Below are 16,343 nucleotides of genomic sequence, written 5' to 3'. Positions count from 1 at the left end.
ATTTATGTACATATTTACAGTGGGTCTATTCGCACGGGATTAGTATTACCTGATAGCCTGACGTCATCATAATAAGTCTGATACTGCTCCATTGGGCTGTGATTATGGGGGCGTGTTTCAAACGAAACTTGAAAAAAAATGCCTCTGCACTCTATTGGATAGACCTACAACCAATCAGAGTAACGACGTAACGCATAGTTGTCAACAGAACTCAAATGCACGCAACTGGAAGAAGTGGAAGAAGAAACAGAGTGTAAACGATCTTTGCCAATGTTGTAAAAAGAATAGTATAAAAAGGATAGTTCAGGTCCTTGATTCTGATTGGTTGAGCCGCGTTCGAAGCTGTTGTAAATCACTCAACAAACATACACCTGTGACCGCATTACATTAGTATTACTGCGCAACGTTTGTGATTCAACTCCGCTCCGCGCCGTGTCTAACAACGCCCCTTAGCTGTTCTAAATTCACTGTAAATCATGGCTTTGCAGGGCTTATTGCTTTATAAGGATACACGGAGTACTTACCAACTCATCATTTTTGAGAGAATATAGTAAACTTCCCGACCTCAAATGCTGTGGGCGAGGCTATTAGGCTGGCATCCAGGCTAATCTTTGTTGTAAACGAATTACGGATCAAGTCCAGACTAAACCTCCCGACCTAAAATGTTGTGGGCGGGGCTAAGTTCGGCTGGCATCCAGGCTAATTAGCTGAGGTCATTTTTCCATACCTTTTTACTGAAGGTAATCTTTACTGATATTGTCCGTAATGATTACTGAGATGGCAAATTCGGACAGGACGAAAATCACAGAGAAGCTCTGTTAATTATTACTTTACCCTATACTTTCAGGGCTATACTCTCATTAAGTTACAAGTTAGTGAGTCCATGCTAACGTACAAACCTAAATAGCTGTTCTCATGTCATCTACTACAGTATAGGTCAAAAACAGCAATCTGCGATCGTGACGTAACATGACGTAACATATTCCGCTGCATTGAAATCTGTAAACCCTCGCTTCCAAATTAATCGTGTTACGTACAGTACCATATTTATTTGAAAAACTTTTATATATCCCTCCATGGCATATTTAAGTCCCACTTGAATGCTCCTCAACAAGAGGTGGTCCTTTTGTGTCCAAAATCAATCAATAACATCTTGGGACAAGGTTTTCACACTTGCTCAATTCGCGTACTTATACTACGCCCTAAAAGTATGTACTTTTTTGTGAAGAGTGTGTAGCAGAAGAGTAGACAATCTTTGGTACATACTAACACATCATACAATTGCGTCTTTAACGGTTGCTCTCTGTCACAGTAAACTGGCCTGTCAATATTGTCACAGTTGAAATCCTCCACATTTCATTTCATTTCCTACCGAGAGACATGTTGATCTGCAGTCGCGGGTCATTCATCCACAGACTCTCCTCATATTAATGCATAATGATGCATTTAAAAGTTAATGGCCAAATGGATCTTTTATAAAAGTCCACATTGTTATTGCAGATTAAATATAATACGGATAACATTAAATACAAATTTTTGTATCAGGTTAAACTTTGATTAGTCACTCAAACCTTTATCTAAACCTCACCGTGGGTTTCGCCATGGGATAGTATACTATAGGATAGATAGTATGGACATTGAGACACAGGGATAAACTGCTGTCATTTTAAGCAGGGTTCTAAATTAACTTTTTTGATCACCAGCCAATGGGGCTGGTAACTTTCTAAAGTTACCAGCCAATCAGAATATCCACTAGCCAAATTTTTACTTTAAAATTATTAGATCCTACTACGAATTTTTTTTTTTTTTTTTTTTTTTTGAGTACATGCGGCAATCTTGACAATACATGATGACATTATTGTGATCAAACACTAGCCATTCACGACCCGTCAGCCATTTGGCATTACATATTCTTTTCTTAGTTTCTCTGTCGATACCCTCCTCATCCCCTGCCTCGTTCCTCTTCTCGCCCCCTGAAGTCTGTCCCAACCACCGCCGCATTTCGTTTAATATTAACCTACTTTACTAGCCAACTCCGTCTCATTTCTTGTGTTTTCTGTGTCTGTTCGTTTCCATGGTTTCTTGCACTGGTTTCACTGCAAACTGCGCGCAGCCAATGGCCGTATGAAACGTCATCACGTAGCATTACGGCACAGTGTTCATGGGAAATGTAGGAAGTACTGCCAGGGGGATAAATGACCGAGAACAGAGCGGAACAGAGCCTTATGTTTCATGCATGTAATGCCTCATGCATCACCGGCCAAACTGGCTAGTAAGTTTTTATTAACACCCGCCAAAATTAATTTTAACCCGCATTTGGCGGGTTGGCGGGTGTTAATTTAGAACCCTGATTGTAAGACAGTTAGAAACTGAGATAACAACAGTTACTAAGGGGGGTTGGGCTTACCGTTAGGTCAATTAGATGAGCACTAGGGACAGATCTGCAGCGAAGACCTCGACATCCAAACAAGTTCTCCTTACAGACCCCTAAGGCTAGCTATGAATGTGGCATGCCATCCAACGTAGTTCCCTTTCCATGGAACTCGAGCTGCGTCGAAACACTGCGGGAATGCCCCTGCATGATTGCGTCATGAAGCACGTATGGAATCAGTCCAATGGCGAGACGGAACGTCAAATGCAGGTTACGTCATCGACCAGGAAACTATAAAGCACCCCTGAATTACAATCTGTGTGAATCTTTGTCTGAAAAGTGTTTTTGTCTGTCCTTAGTGAATCTAGGCAGGAGTTTTTCATATATATATATATATATATATATATATATATATATATATATATATATATATATATATAACTATATTATGGCGAGCGGACAGCAGTATAGGAAGTGTGTTCATCCCTGCACTCGATTCATCACGGGTGGGGATACACACCAACTATGTGTTTGCACTATGTGCAGAAGCAGAGTGTCGCGTAGACGATCCCAGCAAACTTTTTTCGCTCCCTCCAAGGAGGGGCCTAGAGCAGTCAGACCAGTTGTTCCCTGCCGGTGCGCCGTTACAGGGCACTGTGTCTGCTGCTCGAAATTCTCCAGAGGCCAGTCTTGAGAGACTGGTATCCTTAGTAGATTTTCTGGCAGAGTGGAAAAGTCTTCCAAATATTTCCCAGTGGGTCCTGCAGACGATCGAAAACGGTTACGCTATCCAGTTCAGGTCTCGTCCACCACGATTCAGAGGGGTCCTGGTAATGGAACAAGAAGTGAAAGCTCTTCTGCAAAAGGTGGCTATAGAACGGGTTTCCTGCAGGGAGTCAGGGTATTACAGCCAATACAGGGTATTACAGCCAATATAGAAGGATGGAGGGTTCCGTCCAATTTTAGATCTGCGCCTGTTAAATCGCTCAGTAAGGAAGCTCAAATTCAAGATGCTCACTCTCAAGCAGATCGTGTCACAAATCAGATCCGAGGACTGGTTTGTCACGATAGATCTAAAGGATGCGTACTTCCATGTATCCATCCTTCCATAACACAGGAAGTTCCTGAGGTTCGCTTTCGGGAGCGAAGCATACCAATATCGCGTTCTTCCGTTCAGCCTAGCTTTATCACCCCGCACATTCACGAAATGCATGGATGCAGCTCTGGCTCCGCTGCGACTCCAGGGCATCCGTATTCTCAATTATATCGACGATTGGTTGATTCTAGCTCAATCGGAGCAACAGGTGGTTCGGCATTCTCGCTCACATCAAGAAGTTGGAGTTGAGGTTGAATACCAAGAAAAGTGTGCTATCTCCACTTCAGAGGACCGCTTTTCTGGGTGTGGTTTGGGATTCGACGACGATGCAGGCACACCTGTCTCCTGCTCGTATTGCTTCGATTCTCTCAGCCGTGAAACAAGCAAAGCTAGGCCAACCACTCACTGTAAAGTAGTTTCAGAGACTGTTAGGTCTGATGGCAGCAGCATCCAACGTTATACCTTGCGGCCTGTTGTACATGAGACCGTTGCAGTGGTGGCTCAGGACCAAGGGGTTCTCCCCTAGGGGAAACCCTCTCCGCACGATCAAGGTCAGGCAAGGTCACGATCAAGATCACGATCACGATCACTACAACTCTTCAATTCTCACCAAATGTTTGCGCTTCATCCCGATCATGCAGAAGGAGCTGAATGCAACAGGTGAGCTTGAAAATCAGTCAAAATCTGTCACGTGTTGCTGCCTGGAATCATAAATCACACCATGTTCATTAATTTGGCCAGAGGAGAACTGGTCACGATTGAGCCTGGTTTCTCCCCAAGTTTTCTGTCACATGATGGAAATCGGGATCCTTGGCACTGTCACCTTTTACTTGCTTAGTTGGGGTTTAAAAGACACTTGATTTTCAGTAATACTGCATTATCTATTTGACTGCACTGACAATATTGGATGAGTAATCCATATGACTCATGCACTGTCATGATTTGCATGCAAGGTTAAACACAAAGCTTAAAAACAGATGCAAAAAGAGATGCAAACAATAGACAAATGTGAGTCTTTAACTTCGTGACATGTGCTTTCACTTTAAAGGGCATATTGCAGGTTAGAGTACCCAGTGAATGTATAGAACAATAATGTAGGAACTAGATTTAAATATAAACATATACGGTAACGCTTTAGATTACAGCCCGGAAAGTACTGCGTAATTACAATGAAATTACAGTGTAACTTTTGGTAATTACAGTGTACCTATAAAGTACTTATGTGTAAGTATAGGGGAACAATATGTAAAGTCTTGGGAATAAAGGGGTAACAACCAGGAAAATACTGCGTAATTAAAACTAAATTACAGTGTAACTTTCGGTAATTACAGTGTACCTATAAAGTACGTACGTGTAATTATATAGGGGAACAATGTAAAGTTTTGGAATAAAGGGGTAACAACCAGGAAAAAAAAAATTATTTAGGCAAATTATTTATACTGTAAGTATTTTAGAACTACGGGGTACTTATACTATAATACAATCTTACTTTTGGGAGCAATTTAGCGAGTAGGCTACATACACCTTTTTGTAATAATAGTGTATACAAATACATAAAGGCTTTTTTCAAATTACGGGGTAGCCTATATATCAGTGCATTTATAAAGTAGGCTAATTTGTTTTTATTGCAAAGGTGCACTGATTAAGTTGTTTCAAGGCAAGTAAAACTACAACTTTTTTTTTTTTTAAATGCTGGGGAAATATACTCTTGTTTCTTGTAGTTACAGGGTAAGTATGACATTGCGGGCCGTAAATTAAAGTGGTGCTTCTTACCCTCTTGTTTCTTGTAGTTACAGGGTAAGTATGACATTGCGGGCCGTAAATTAAAGTGGTGCTTCTTACCCTCTTGTTTCATGTAGTTACAGGGTAAGTACAATAAAAACACATGTAAACACACAATCTGATATCACTTGGAAAACTTTATTTGAAAAACAACTTATTTCAAAAAAGGACTTTATTCCTTTTTTAAAATCAACTTTTCATTTCAAATACTAAAGTCCTGACAGAAAGTAGGCTATACATTTTTGCATGGCTTCCTACTTCCTCCTCCTCCTCTTGTTCCTCTTCTTCTTTTTCTATCATTCCACTGATTAGCCTAATCTTAAGAATGAGTCTTTTGCTATTCTGTATTAAAAGAAAATACAGTACACCCAGAAATGTTCTCGTAATTTACTCATCTTTTCGCTACCGACCAACTGTCACCAGCGTCCAGCGAGTGCATGAGAGTCGGCTTGGCTTCGTGTTAGGTAAAGCTTCACGCGTTCATTACGTTCTCGCGGGAGTTAGATGTGAAACTCGCGCGAGAACTGCCATCTCTGTTCTTCTGTATTGTTTGTTTTTCATTATTATTATGTGTTATTGTTTGTATTTTGTTGTGAGCATTAATAAAAAATAAAAAAATCGACATTCGGTTTCTCGGCGCGCTTACGTCACGCGTGTCAAGCGTGAACTCAACCCTCTCATGCACGCACAAGTGACAGTTGGTCGGACTCGGAACGGAAGCGATAGTCTTTAAAATGTTTAAATATTTGGTATTTTTCTTACAAACACTTATCGTCTCACTTCAGAAGACATTGATTCATCCATTGGGGTCGTATGGATTACTTTAGTTATTGCTGTATGTGCTGTTTGATGTCAACTTTTAGGAACACATGGGTTTGCATTATGCATTCACAGAGATTATATATTTTTCTAAAAAAAAAATTTGTGTTAATCTGAAGAAGGAAATTCATATACATCTCGGATGACATGAGGGTAAAAGATGAGTAAATGGTGAGGACATTTCTGTACTGTATTTTCTTTTAACACATAATACAGAATAGCAAGAGACATGGGATTCCTTCTTAAGATTTATCAGTGGAAAGAAAGAAGAAGAGGAACAAGAGGAGGAGGAAACCAAGCAAGAGAAAGTGTTGTAAATCCGTTTTAAAATAAGTTGTTTTTCAAATAAAGTTTTCCAAGTGATATCAGATTGTGTGTTTACATGTGTTTTTATTGTACTTACCCTGTAACTACAAGAAACAAGAGGGTAAGAAGCACCACTTTAATTTACGGCCCGCAATGTCATACTTACCCTGTAACTACATGAAACAAGAGTATATTTCCCCAGCATTTAAAAAAAAAAAAAAAGTTGCAATAGTTTTACTTGCTTTGAAACAACTTAATCAGTGCACCTTTGCAATAAAAACAAATGAGCCTACTTTATAAATGCACTGATATATAGGCTACCCCGTAATTTGAAAAAAGCCTTGTATTTGTATACACTATTATTACAAAAAGGTGCAGTGTATGTAGCCTACTCGCTAAATTGCTCCCAAAAGTAAGATTGTATTATAGTATAAGTACCCCGTAGTTCTAAAATACTTAATAATTTGCCTAAATAGTTTTTTTTTTTTCTGGTTGTTACCCCTTTATTCCAAAACTTTAAATTGTTTCCCTATATACTTACACGTACGTACTTTATAGGTACACTGTAATTACCGAAAGTTACACTGTAATTTAGTTTTAATTACGCAGTATTTTCCTGGTTGTTACCCCTTTATTCCAAAACTTTACATTATGTCCCCCTATACTTACACGTACATACTTTATAGGTACACTGTAATTACCGAAAGTTACACTGTAATTTAGTTTTAATTACGCAGTATTTTCCTGGTTGTTACCCCTTTATTCCCAAGACTTTACATATTGTTCCCCTATACTTACACATAAGTACTTTATAGGTACACTGTAATTACCGAAAGTTACACTGTAATTTCATTGTAATTACGCAGTACTTTCCGGGCTGTAATCTAAAGCGTTACCACATATACTTATAAAACGCTATTTAGGCTTCTGGAGTCGTTTTTGTGAGAAAATTTTACTTCCACATTTGATAACTGCAAAACCGGAAGTGACGTAACATGAGGGAGAGCAATCAAAGTAAACTATAGGAAAGCAATGGATCGCAATGACAGTTCGGACGCTGAGGAAATTGTAGCGTAAATGTTTACGTGTATGACGGACCTCAGCCATATAATTATGAGCCTGATATGAACCCGATGAAGGAGCCGGGACAGTGTGCTCATCGCCGTCATCATATAACGTTAACTCATCATATCGCCGGGATTATAATCATGCGGTCTATAGTGAACGCTACACACTACCGTGTTTTTCAAAGCAGATGCAGAAGTGAAATCCTGTCTCTCTTACCCTGCACAAAAAAAGATAACAGACCTGAGGCCTTTACATGCAATAATGATGTTTGATTGTTTAATATATGCATGTATCCATTCAACAAGTTTGATCATCTTCACTCCGCTTACAGGGAAACATTTGCTTTCATGTGCTTTCACCTTCAGGGAGGGAGGAGCCAGGAGCAGAAGGAGCCAGGAGCAGAAGGAGCCAGGCGGGGACCCAGGACACAGCCAGTGTGATGTTCCATGGCAGAATCGCAGGAGGGAGGAGCTATAGTGGAGGCCTGGGAGATACTATGACAGGGCACAGGAACAGAACCAACAGAAACACAATGAACAAAACATAATCCTGACAACACCCAAGATACAAGTTCAGAAATCGTACTCTGCTCAACTTGACGGCTGAATCGACGACGGACTGTCCCACACGTTATCCTGAGATAAAAGGTGACTTTTCTTTCAATTTATTTTGATGCTTATAGTGAGCTAAAATTCGAAAATTCTAGTTTATGTCCTTTTTTTTACTAAAAACAATCGAAAGAAATACATAAAAGTATTGTTGTTTAATTTATCTTAACATTAGACTAAGCAAGAAAGGCACCCATGAAGAGATAAAAAGTCATTATTAATGAGATATTACATTAAAAACCACAACTAAAGTGTTGTTACTTTATTATTATTATGATTTAGTTTTTTTTCTGCAACGTGATCTCATGAGAATTCCTATGAATTGTACATATTGTGTGGATCTTCCACACATACAATTACTTTTATGTTTTTACTTTCACTTATTTAGTGACGTTTGGACAGACTCTGAAACGTATAATGACAGATTGACAGCATAAATAAAATGTAATTTATGGATTACATAATGTTAAACAAGAACACACTTTAAAACCTAAAAATGAATGACATTTCTGTAATTGTTTAACCATTACTTCATGTAATATTTATTTTATTTGCTGTGGGACAATGACCATAAAACACTAAAAACTCAATATAAAATGATCATAAACATAATCCATTTTATCGGTGCGCTCTTTTCCAAATCTTTAGAATCCATCCTCAAATGTTCATTACTTCGTCACCTATTGCAACATGCCGTGTTTTAATGTATGCATCTGAATGAGATATGTGCGCCTTTACAGTGTACCATATCGGAATAAGATCCTCAGAGATTAACAACTTAAATTTGACTTTTTTAATTCATTCAAAACTTTAATGCCAAAGAGCATTGCGACTGCAATCATCATTTGAACTACTTTGATAATGCGTTTTGACATAATTTTTTTTTACAAAATGGTTATGTCCAGGCATGGGGGTTGGGTTAAGGGTATTAAAATATTAAAATAATATTAAAATAAATCCGTGAAATGGTAAAAAAAAAACCCGATTCCAATATATTTATGTTATGAAAGATTTGTAAATATCATCTGTTTCTATAGATGTAAATAGATAATGTTTACATTTTATATATCGTCAATATGGCAATATTGTACATTTCAGCATCTATTCAAAAAAAAAAAAAAATGTTTTGTCCCTGTAAATGTTACATACTTATTACCAGTGTTGTAAACACTGTGGTTTTGTCTGGTCTTGATATGTCTTGTCTCAACTTGTGTTTTAAACCAGTGGGTGTAGTTCTCAGAGTATGACATGTTGCACTCTGTCTCAACTGCCAGTATCCTTATCCACTATCCTCCATCACCCTTTGTTTTGACAGGGACCTGTGGTCTGCTAGAGCAGATCTGTCGATGGCTACACAGACAATACATTTGGTCACCTGGAATGTTAATGGACTTAAACGAAACCGAGATGAGAAATTTCAAAAATTACAAAATGCGGACGTGGTTTTCTTTCAAGAGACACACATTGGAGAACGAGATAAACATATTATAGAAAGTCTAAACAATGAGTGGCATGTTTTCTACACAACATTTATTTGCCAAAAGGGAACAGCCATATTAGTCAGGAAAAGACTAGATTTTGAATGTATAAGTGATGAAAAAGATCCATGTGGAGCTTATGTTGTGTTGAAATGTAAACTGGAAGGTCAGCTGTACACACTGGTTAGTGTTTATAACCATGAAACAGACACAAAAACCCTTGAACAACTTTCACGTTACTTGCAGTCAATGACCACAGGGCTTCTGGTGATTGGTGGAGATTTCAACACAGTTCTCAATCCATTTATCGACAAAGACAATTTAAAAGGGGTGATAGACAGGCAAATCCACAGAAAGCTGCGCTGTTGTGTGAATAAGTTCATGAAATCTCTTCAGCTAGTTGATGTCTGGAGAAGAAAGAACCCTGTAAAGCAGGATTATACATTCCACAGTCAAGTTGCGTCCAGGCTGGATTACTTTTTTGTTCCAGAAGAGTGTATGTGGAGAGTCAGAAGATGTGAAATCAGAGACTCAGAGATGCGCGACCATTGTCCTGTGTACTTGGAGATCAACAATGTCCCCACAACCCTTTTTCAGAAAGGTCCTCAGATACAATCAATCTTCCAATGGCTGAATCTAAAAAATGGTCTTTTGACAGATGAGACTGGTTCATCACTGGGTGAAGAAAGCTTCCATGCAGTCAGTGAGGTTGACATTGTGTCAGCTGTACATTCTCTTCAAGTGTCAGACACACCGAGACCAGACGGCATCCCAGTTTCCTTCTATAAAGACAACATTCAGGATCTAATTCCATACATTAAGATGCTCTATGACAGAATCCACAGTGGTGCGTTAAACTGCTCTGAGAAACACTTTAATGAAACTGTGAAAAGTCCACATGATGATAGTCAACACTTTTTTAACGTTGACTACCTCATCATTGCAAATATTCTGACAAAACGTCTCGATGATTTCTTGGAGTCTCAGTCAAAGGGTCTTGTACCAAAAAATTCAGCTGTCATGATCACTCCCAAAACTGTCATGATCACTCCCAAAACCTTCTGCACTGAGATGAGGTTGTCTTGTATTAAAGATAAAATAGAAGAGCAAAAACAGTCAAACCCAAATCTGTATCAAGATTTCCTCATTGTGAAAAACCTTCTCAGAGATGCACCAGAAGCAGAAACTGAATCTGTAGATGTTTCAACAGAGAGAGACAAACTGCTGGATCAGGGCTGCCCTTTGACCCCAGTTCTCATTACACTGGCTCTGAAATGCTTTGCTTCTGCATTAGCTGGGCATTTAAACCAGAAGGATATTATCATTTTTAAACAAAGTGTGATTCTTTGCATCCAACCCGAAGACCTTGAGGGAGTAATTACAGCTGTGAAGAGCAGAGATAATGAAGTGTATTACATTAAGGAATTATCCAAAGGAAACGTTGGCCCAGAAGCAGAAGCCAGTTGGTCTAAAAAATACATTTTGATGGAGGGTGATGGAAGGTGAGGATCATGAAGATGACCGAGATCTCACTTGCAGATTTTTTTTATTAATATATATACATAGCTATTTCTTGCATTCAGTGTAGACATTTTGCTTGTGCCATAATTTGTGCAATCGGTAGTCAAACCAATGGGGAAAAAATACCTGTGAATTGGTTTTGTGTATTTTGTCAGAATTTCATCCATCCCATTACTTTCAGATGATTTGTTTGGTTAACTTGTTAATTTACAATAAAATTAAGCATATATATATATATATATATATATATATATATATATATATATATATATATATATATATATATATATATATATATATATTTCAATCAGAGCTAAACATAATTATTTCATCCCTTCACTAGACAGACCATGTATGCAGTTGTTACCTTGCAAGACTCAGATGAGGTGATGGTGGTCGCATCAAACTGGTTGAGCCCAGACAAGAAACAAACTTACTGGCCCCCATTCAAATCAACAGAGAAGTGCATGGACGCTGTTCAGAACATATTTAAACCTGAAACAGGAGGGAAAATATGGGAGAAATTAAATATTAACTTTCACAAAGAATATGGTAATGGTCACTATTTTAAAATAATTGTTTAAATTTAGGATTTATTTTTTAAAGTTCTCAAATAAAAATAATATAATAAAATAATTATCTTATCGCAGTCTCTTTTGATGAGGCAAAAAGGCAAACAGAAATGACAGAACGGTAAGTACAGTAACAGATACTTGCACTTTGTTTCCAAAAACAAAATTTGTTTAAAATATTTTTCCTAATAAAAGTTCAAAGAACTAATTTGTACTGTTTTGTTAAAGTATTGTTTATTTTTAAATAAAGATTTCTTCTAGCACCCACTGGATCCACTGGAATACTTAAAAGACAAAGACCTGGAAACACTGATGGTGAGTCAACTTCTTTTGCCGTAATAATCAGAAGTTTTTCTTTTCTCTTTTTTTTGTAATTACAACACAACTCATTTTACACAACAGACAAGGATGATCTCCTCCAAATGCTGAGAGACATCAAGAGCACAGTTCAGGAAAACTCTTCTATGTTAAAGAAACTACTGAAAGATGATACGGTTTCTGAAGCCCCCAGCAGTAGCAGCTTGCCCACTAGAGATGGTAAAACAAGCCTAAATCTGCCTCTTAGAACCTTTGAAGATGTGGAGAGGATTGAAAGGGAGCTCAATAATGCAACGAAACGCCAAAAATATGTGAGTCAACACAACATTTCAGGAAAGGGATAATGTACACTCTGACCTGTAATGCCATTAAGGGGTTTATTTTGCAATAATGACGGCACATTATCATGCTTATTCCATGGCTACTTAATAAATAAATAAAATAAATGGACATTAAATACAGTGTTATAATATTAATGCAGATTCATTATTAATCTGCATCATTGTTCATTTCTTTCGATGGATTAGCAGATAACTATTTCATGTTCTCTCTCACCCAGCTCTGGTTCTTTTGTTCAACAAGATAGTGCAAATGAGCTATATTGTACATACACAGTTTTGTGGTCATTACACAAAATATTTGACTACTCAATGCTGTGTTTGACCAATAATAATCAAGTATTTCAAGACATGTGATAATAATTTAAACATATTTTCGGTAACACTTTATTTTGATGCTCCCTTTTGAATATTTTGTTGACTATAAGTAACTTTGCAACTAAATGTCAACTAACTATCATTAGAGTATTAGTAGACTGTCTGCTTAATGTCTGCTAACTCTTTATTGCGATGGTCCAACAGACATTCTACTGACCATATAAGTTTGCAAGTACATTTCAACTTATTGTAACCCTGACCCTACCAGTCTACTAATACTCACTAACACTCTAATGAGAGTTGACATGTAGGTGCAAAGTTTACTTATAGTCAATGGAACGTGTTAAAGGGACCATCAAAATAAAGTGAAACCGCATTTTCTTTACAGGTAAAATATCTGTCAAAGCTTGGAGGTTTTGGGGCCCAGGATGTGATCAAGAATATTATGCAGTGCGTCCTAACAGATGATCTGGCTAGTGAGTTCAACTGGCAGGGGAGAGGAGATAAAAAGCCCTTCTCTAAGCTCATTTTAACAGATGTAATCCGAGGTAAACTCACTGGTGCATGAACACTTCACACATACTAAGAAAGTTTGTATTTTTTCTTAGCCTGTGTATTGTCTGTATTTGTAAATTCAATCACTTGGTGAACTGTGTGTCTGCAAATTTGATCCTAAGAGTGTACAAGAGCTGTGAGTATGAAGGACTTTATACCATCTTTCCATGTTTCCAATTCATTCTTCGAGTTTCCTCTTTCAGATGCTGCATCAAAACACAGTGTAATGAGGGCAGACTGTGAAACTGAAATAAAAAAATATCTCTGGCACGGAATTGATCGAAAGAGACCAAGAGTTTGAGGAGGTGAGTGATAATGACATTATGAGCAAGTGATATGTAATATTGTCCTACTTTCTATAGGTCGATCTTTTATGATGGTTGAGTCAAGGCATCTATGTTAAAAAATACACCTTCAGTTGTTTAATGGTCATCTGTCCTTCGGATGAGACGTTAAACCGAGGTCCTGACTCTCTGTGGTCATTAAAAATCCCAGGATGTCTTTCGAAAGACTAGGGGTGTAACCCCGGCATCCTGGCCAAATTTGCCCAGTGGCCTCTGTCCATCATGGCCTCCTAATCATCCTCATATACTGATTGGCTTCATCACTTCTCCTCTCCACCAGTAAGCTGGTGTGTGGTGGGCGTTCTGGCGCAATATGGCTGCCGTCGCATCATCCAGGTGGATGCTGCACATTGGTGGTGGTTGAGGAGATTTCCCCCTTCTATGTAAAGCGCTTTGAGTGTCCAGAAAAGCGCTATATAAATGTAATGAATGAATTATTGTATACTTTGTATACAGTAAATACCTCCTTCCCCTGCAGGTGTGACTTCAGAAGTGACTTCCCCCACACTGCTGGACAGTGCCTTCCAGTCAGAGATTGGAATGTCTTGTCTTTTCATAAAGTTTTGGAACATTCACTCATAGTTCATGTAAGTTTAACTGCTTACAGATGAGATTAAACATTAATTTTGTATAAAATAGGCTATGTAATACTACTAATCTAGCATGACATTGTGTGCTCCATTGTGTGCTTTTTTCATGTGTATAAAAATGTAATATTATGATGTACACAAACATTATCTTTATTTTTTTCTGTTTTGTCATTATGATTCTTCATTGTTAAAGATACAACTACGATATATTTCCCTGATCTTGTATGTAACTATAAGTTCTGCAATAAAAAAATGATATGAGCAACAGGTGCACTCACACTTCATAACATCAGTAACTCGACAGCCCTGCCTATGGTTTTCCATAGTGTTTGTAATGTCTGCACAAAGGAGACGGGCAGCTGCTCGAAGATCTCACCTTTGGAGAAAACTGTTGATTTTATACTCAAAGTATCACTCCTTAAAATGTTATATTAGCCTACCTCAGAATTAATTGATTTGTTAGCCCACCCCAAAACTTAAACAAAATAATAATATTAAATGCTGACCAATAATACTTAATTATTACTTTTTTTTCTCACTTTTTTAATACTGAAAATGATATAATTTAATAAAACAAGCTAAAAAATTGTTTTGTCATTTGACAAAGCTATGCATGAATGGTCAACATATAAATGCAGTGAAACACCTACATTTTCAGTCAAGCAATGAATAAATGCATACATTAATTAAATAATTATATTGTATGTACTGACAACAATAAGAAACATGAATAAATTAGTAAAATAACAAATAAAAGTAACCATCACAATGAACAAATGCATATACAAGTCAACAACACATGAAACAAAAGCATACACTGTAAAAATAAAAGGTGCCTGGAGGAACCTTTTGGGGTTCTTCACTTTTCCATACCGGCGGAACCGTCTGTAGATCCTCTAGGCACCCTTTAAAAAGGGCCGGTTCTCTGAGGAACCACACAGGTTTCCTGGGGAACTCTTATATGAAGCACTGTGTGGAACCGCTTTGGGTGCCTCCAGGAACCACATTTAAAACATTTTTTTAAAATTAATTTCATGTTGTTACTATGGTTACCATTAACTTCTATTATAATAAACAAACTGAACCAAATACAAAGTAAGAATTGTTTATTACATATTTTAGATCCATTTTAATACATAAACTTGCGCTTGGGAAAAAAGCCAACGTCACTGTTTCCAAGTCCAAAATCTCTATCAGATGCCAAAAACAAACGGTGCTAATATACACTCATTGTGCTGTAATATTCCTGCAAATGATAATCCTAACCTTTATCTATATACCGGAATTTCAGATGGTTAGTTATTCAGCTATTTTGAATGCATAAAATGCAGTGAGACTGTAATTTACACTATGGCTTTTGAAAAGCTTAAATGTGTGACTTGAATCAACAGTGCTCATAAATGGTTGTTGAGTATTCTCACTAGAAACAAGATAGAGGAAGTAGAAGTAGAGGCTTCGACCCGGAAACAGTATTCCTTATGTCACAACAAGCAGAAAACATTTTCCATTATAACAGAGTTAAGGTGCAGTAAAACGATCTGTTGTTCTGTGAATTTTAACTGGTGAATTCCAGTCATTTCAATAGGAATCCACACGATCAGCAATTTCGTGTGTGGTCAAAAATTTCACTATGGGACCAAGTTGGTCACGGTAATTCGCTGAAAACAGAAAGCTGCTTGAAAGTGACTCCTGTGTGAGCTGTGCTTCATACATTACGTCGCTACACTGCTGACAATGGTCAATAGACATTTTTGCCTGTGTAATTTCACGAAATTCACAAATGTGACCACACCTTTACTCGATGCAACATAAAATGCAATCCATAATAAAATCTTCACAAGGGACAAGTTCAAACTTGTATTTCAGCTTACCGAGGTCCCTGCAAAGAACAAACTTTACTGTTAGTAATGTTATTAAAGGGATAGTTGTGAACTTAAAATAATTTCCTCAGCCTTGTGACATTCCAAACCTGTTTGACTTTCTGTCTGTGGAACCCAAAAGCAGATCTCAGGCATAATGCAACCCCAGTCACCATTCGCTTTCACTGCATGAAACAAGCACATTTCTTTTTGTGTAAATCATTCATGAAACCATTCTTATGTACACTTGTCTAGTTCTATTCAATGCAACAATTTATGTAAAAAATGGATACATATTCTGTTAAGCTCCAAAAATGTCCCAGAAAAGATCATAAACATATGAAAAATGATTTAAAGAAAATTGAGTCTACAACTCATATGTGTTATGAGTTGTGTTGTA

General features: G+C 37.5%; 1 protein-coding gene across 1 annotated transcript; it reads left to right on the top strand.

The window, feature by feature from the left end:
• The first annotated feature begins 7,951 nt into the window (after positions 1 to 7,951).
• On the top strand, positions 7,952 to 14,348 carry LOC306987011 (uncharacterized protein). The gene is made up of 9 exons (XM_079590902.1): positions 7,952 to 8,089; positions 9,366 to 11,030; positions 11,393 to 11,601; positions 11,700 to 11,742; positions 11,872 to 11,936; positions 12,024 to 12,250; positions 12,984 to 13,143; positions 13,354 to 13,455; positions 13,973 to 14,348. Exons 2-8 carry the CDS (start codon positions 9,397 to 9,399, stop codon positions 13,449 to 13,451), a joined length of 2,436 nt encoding a protein of 811 aa, XP_079447028.1. The 5' UTR covers positions 7,952 to 8,089; positions 9,366 to 9,396; the 3' UTR covers positions 13,452 to 13,455; positions 13,973 to 14,348.
• Positions 14,349 to 16,343: the final 1,995 nt, after the last annotated feature.

This window comes from Phoxinus phoxinus (genome assembly GCF_949152265.1).
Source record: "Phoxinus phoxinus genome assembly, chromosome: 19".
NCBI lineage: Eukaryota > Metazoa > Chordata > Actinopteri > Cypriniformes > Leuciscidae > Phoxinus > Phoxinus phoxinus.
Note: the sequence above shows the minus strand (reverse complement) of the source record. Positions and strands in the feature narration are given on the sequence as shown.

What these genes read in the sequence shown, in the direction of transcription:
- LOC306987011 (XM_079590902.1), top strand. Translation starts at nt 9,397, where the DNA reads ATGGCTACACAGACAATACATTTGGTCACCTGGAATGTTAATGGACTT. An exon ending in TTGATGGAGGGTGATGGAAG is followed by an intron (nt 11,031 to 11,392) that starts GTGAGGATCATG and finishes TCCCTTCACTAG; the next exon opens with ACAGACCATGTATGCAGTTG. An exon ending in CAAACAGAAATGACAGAACG is followed by an intron (nt 11,743 to 11,871) that starts GTAAGTACAGTA and finishes TTTTAAATAAAG; the next exon opens with ATTTCTTCTAGCACCCACTG.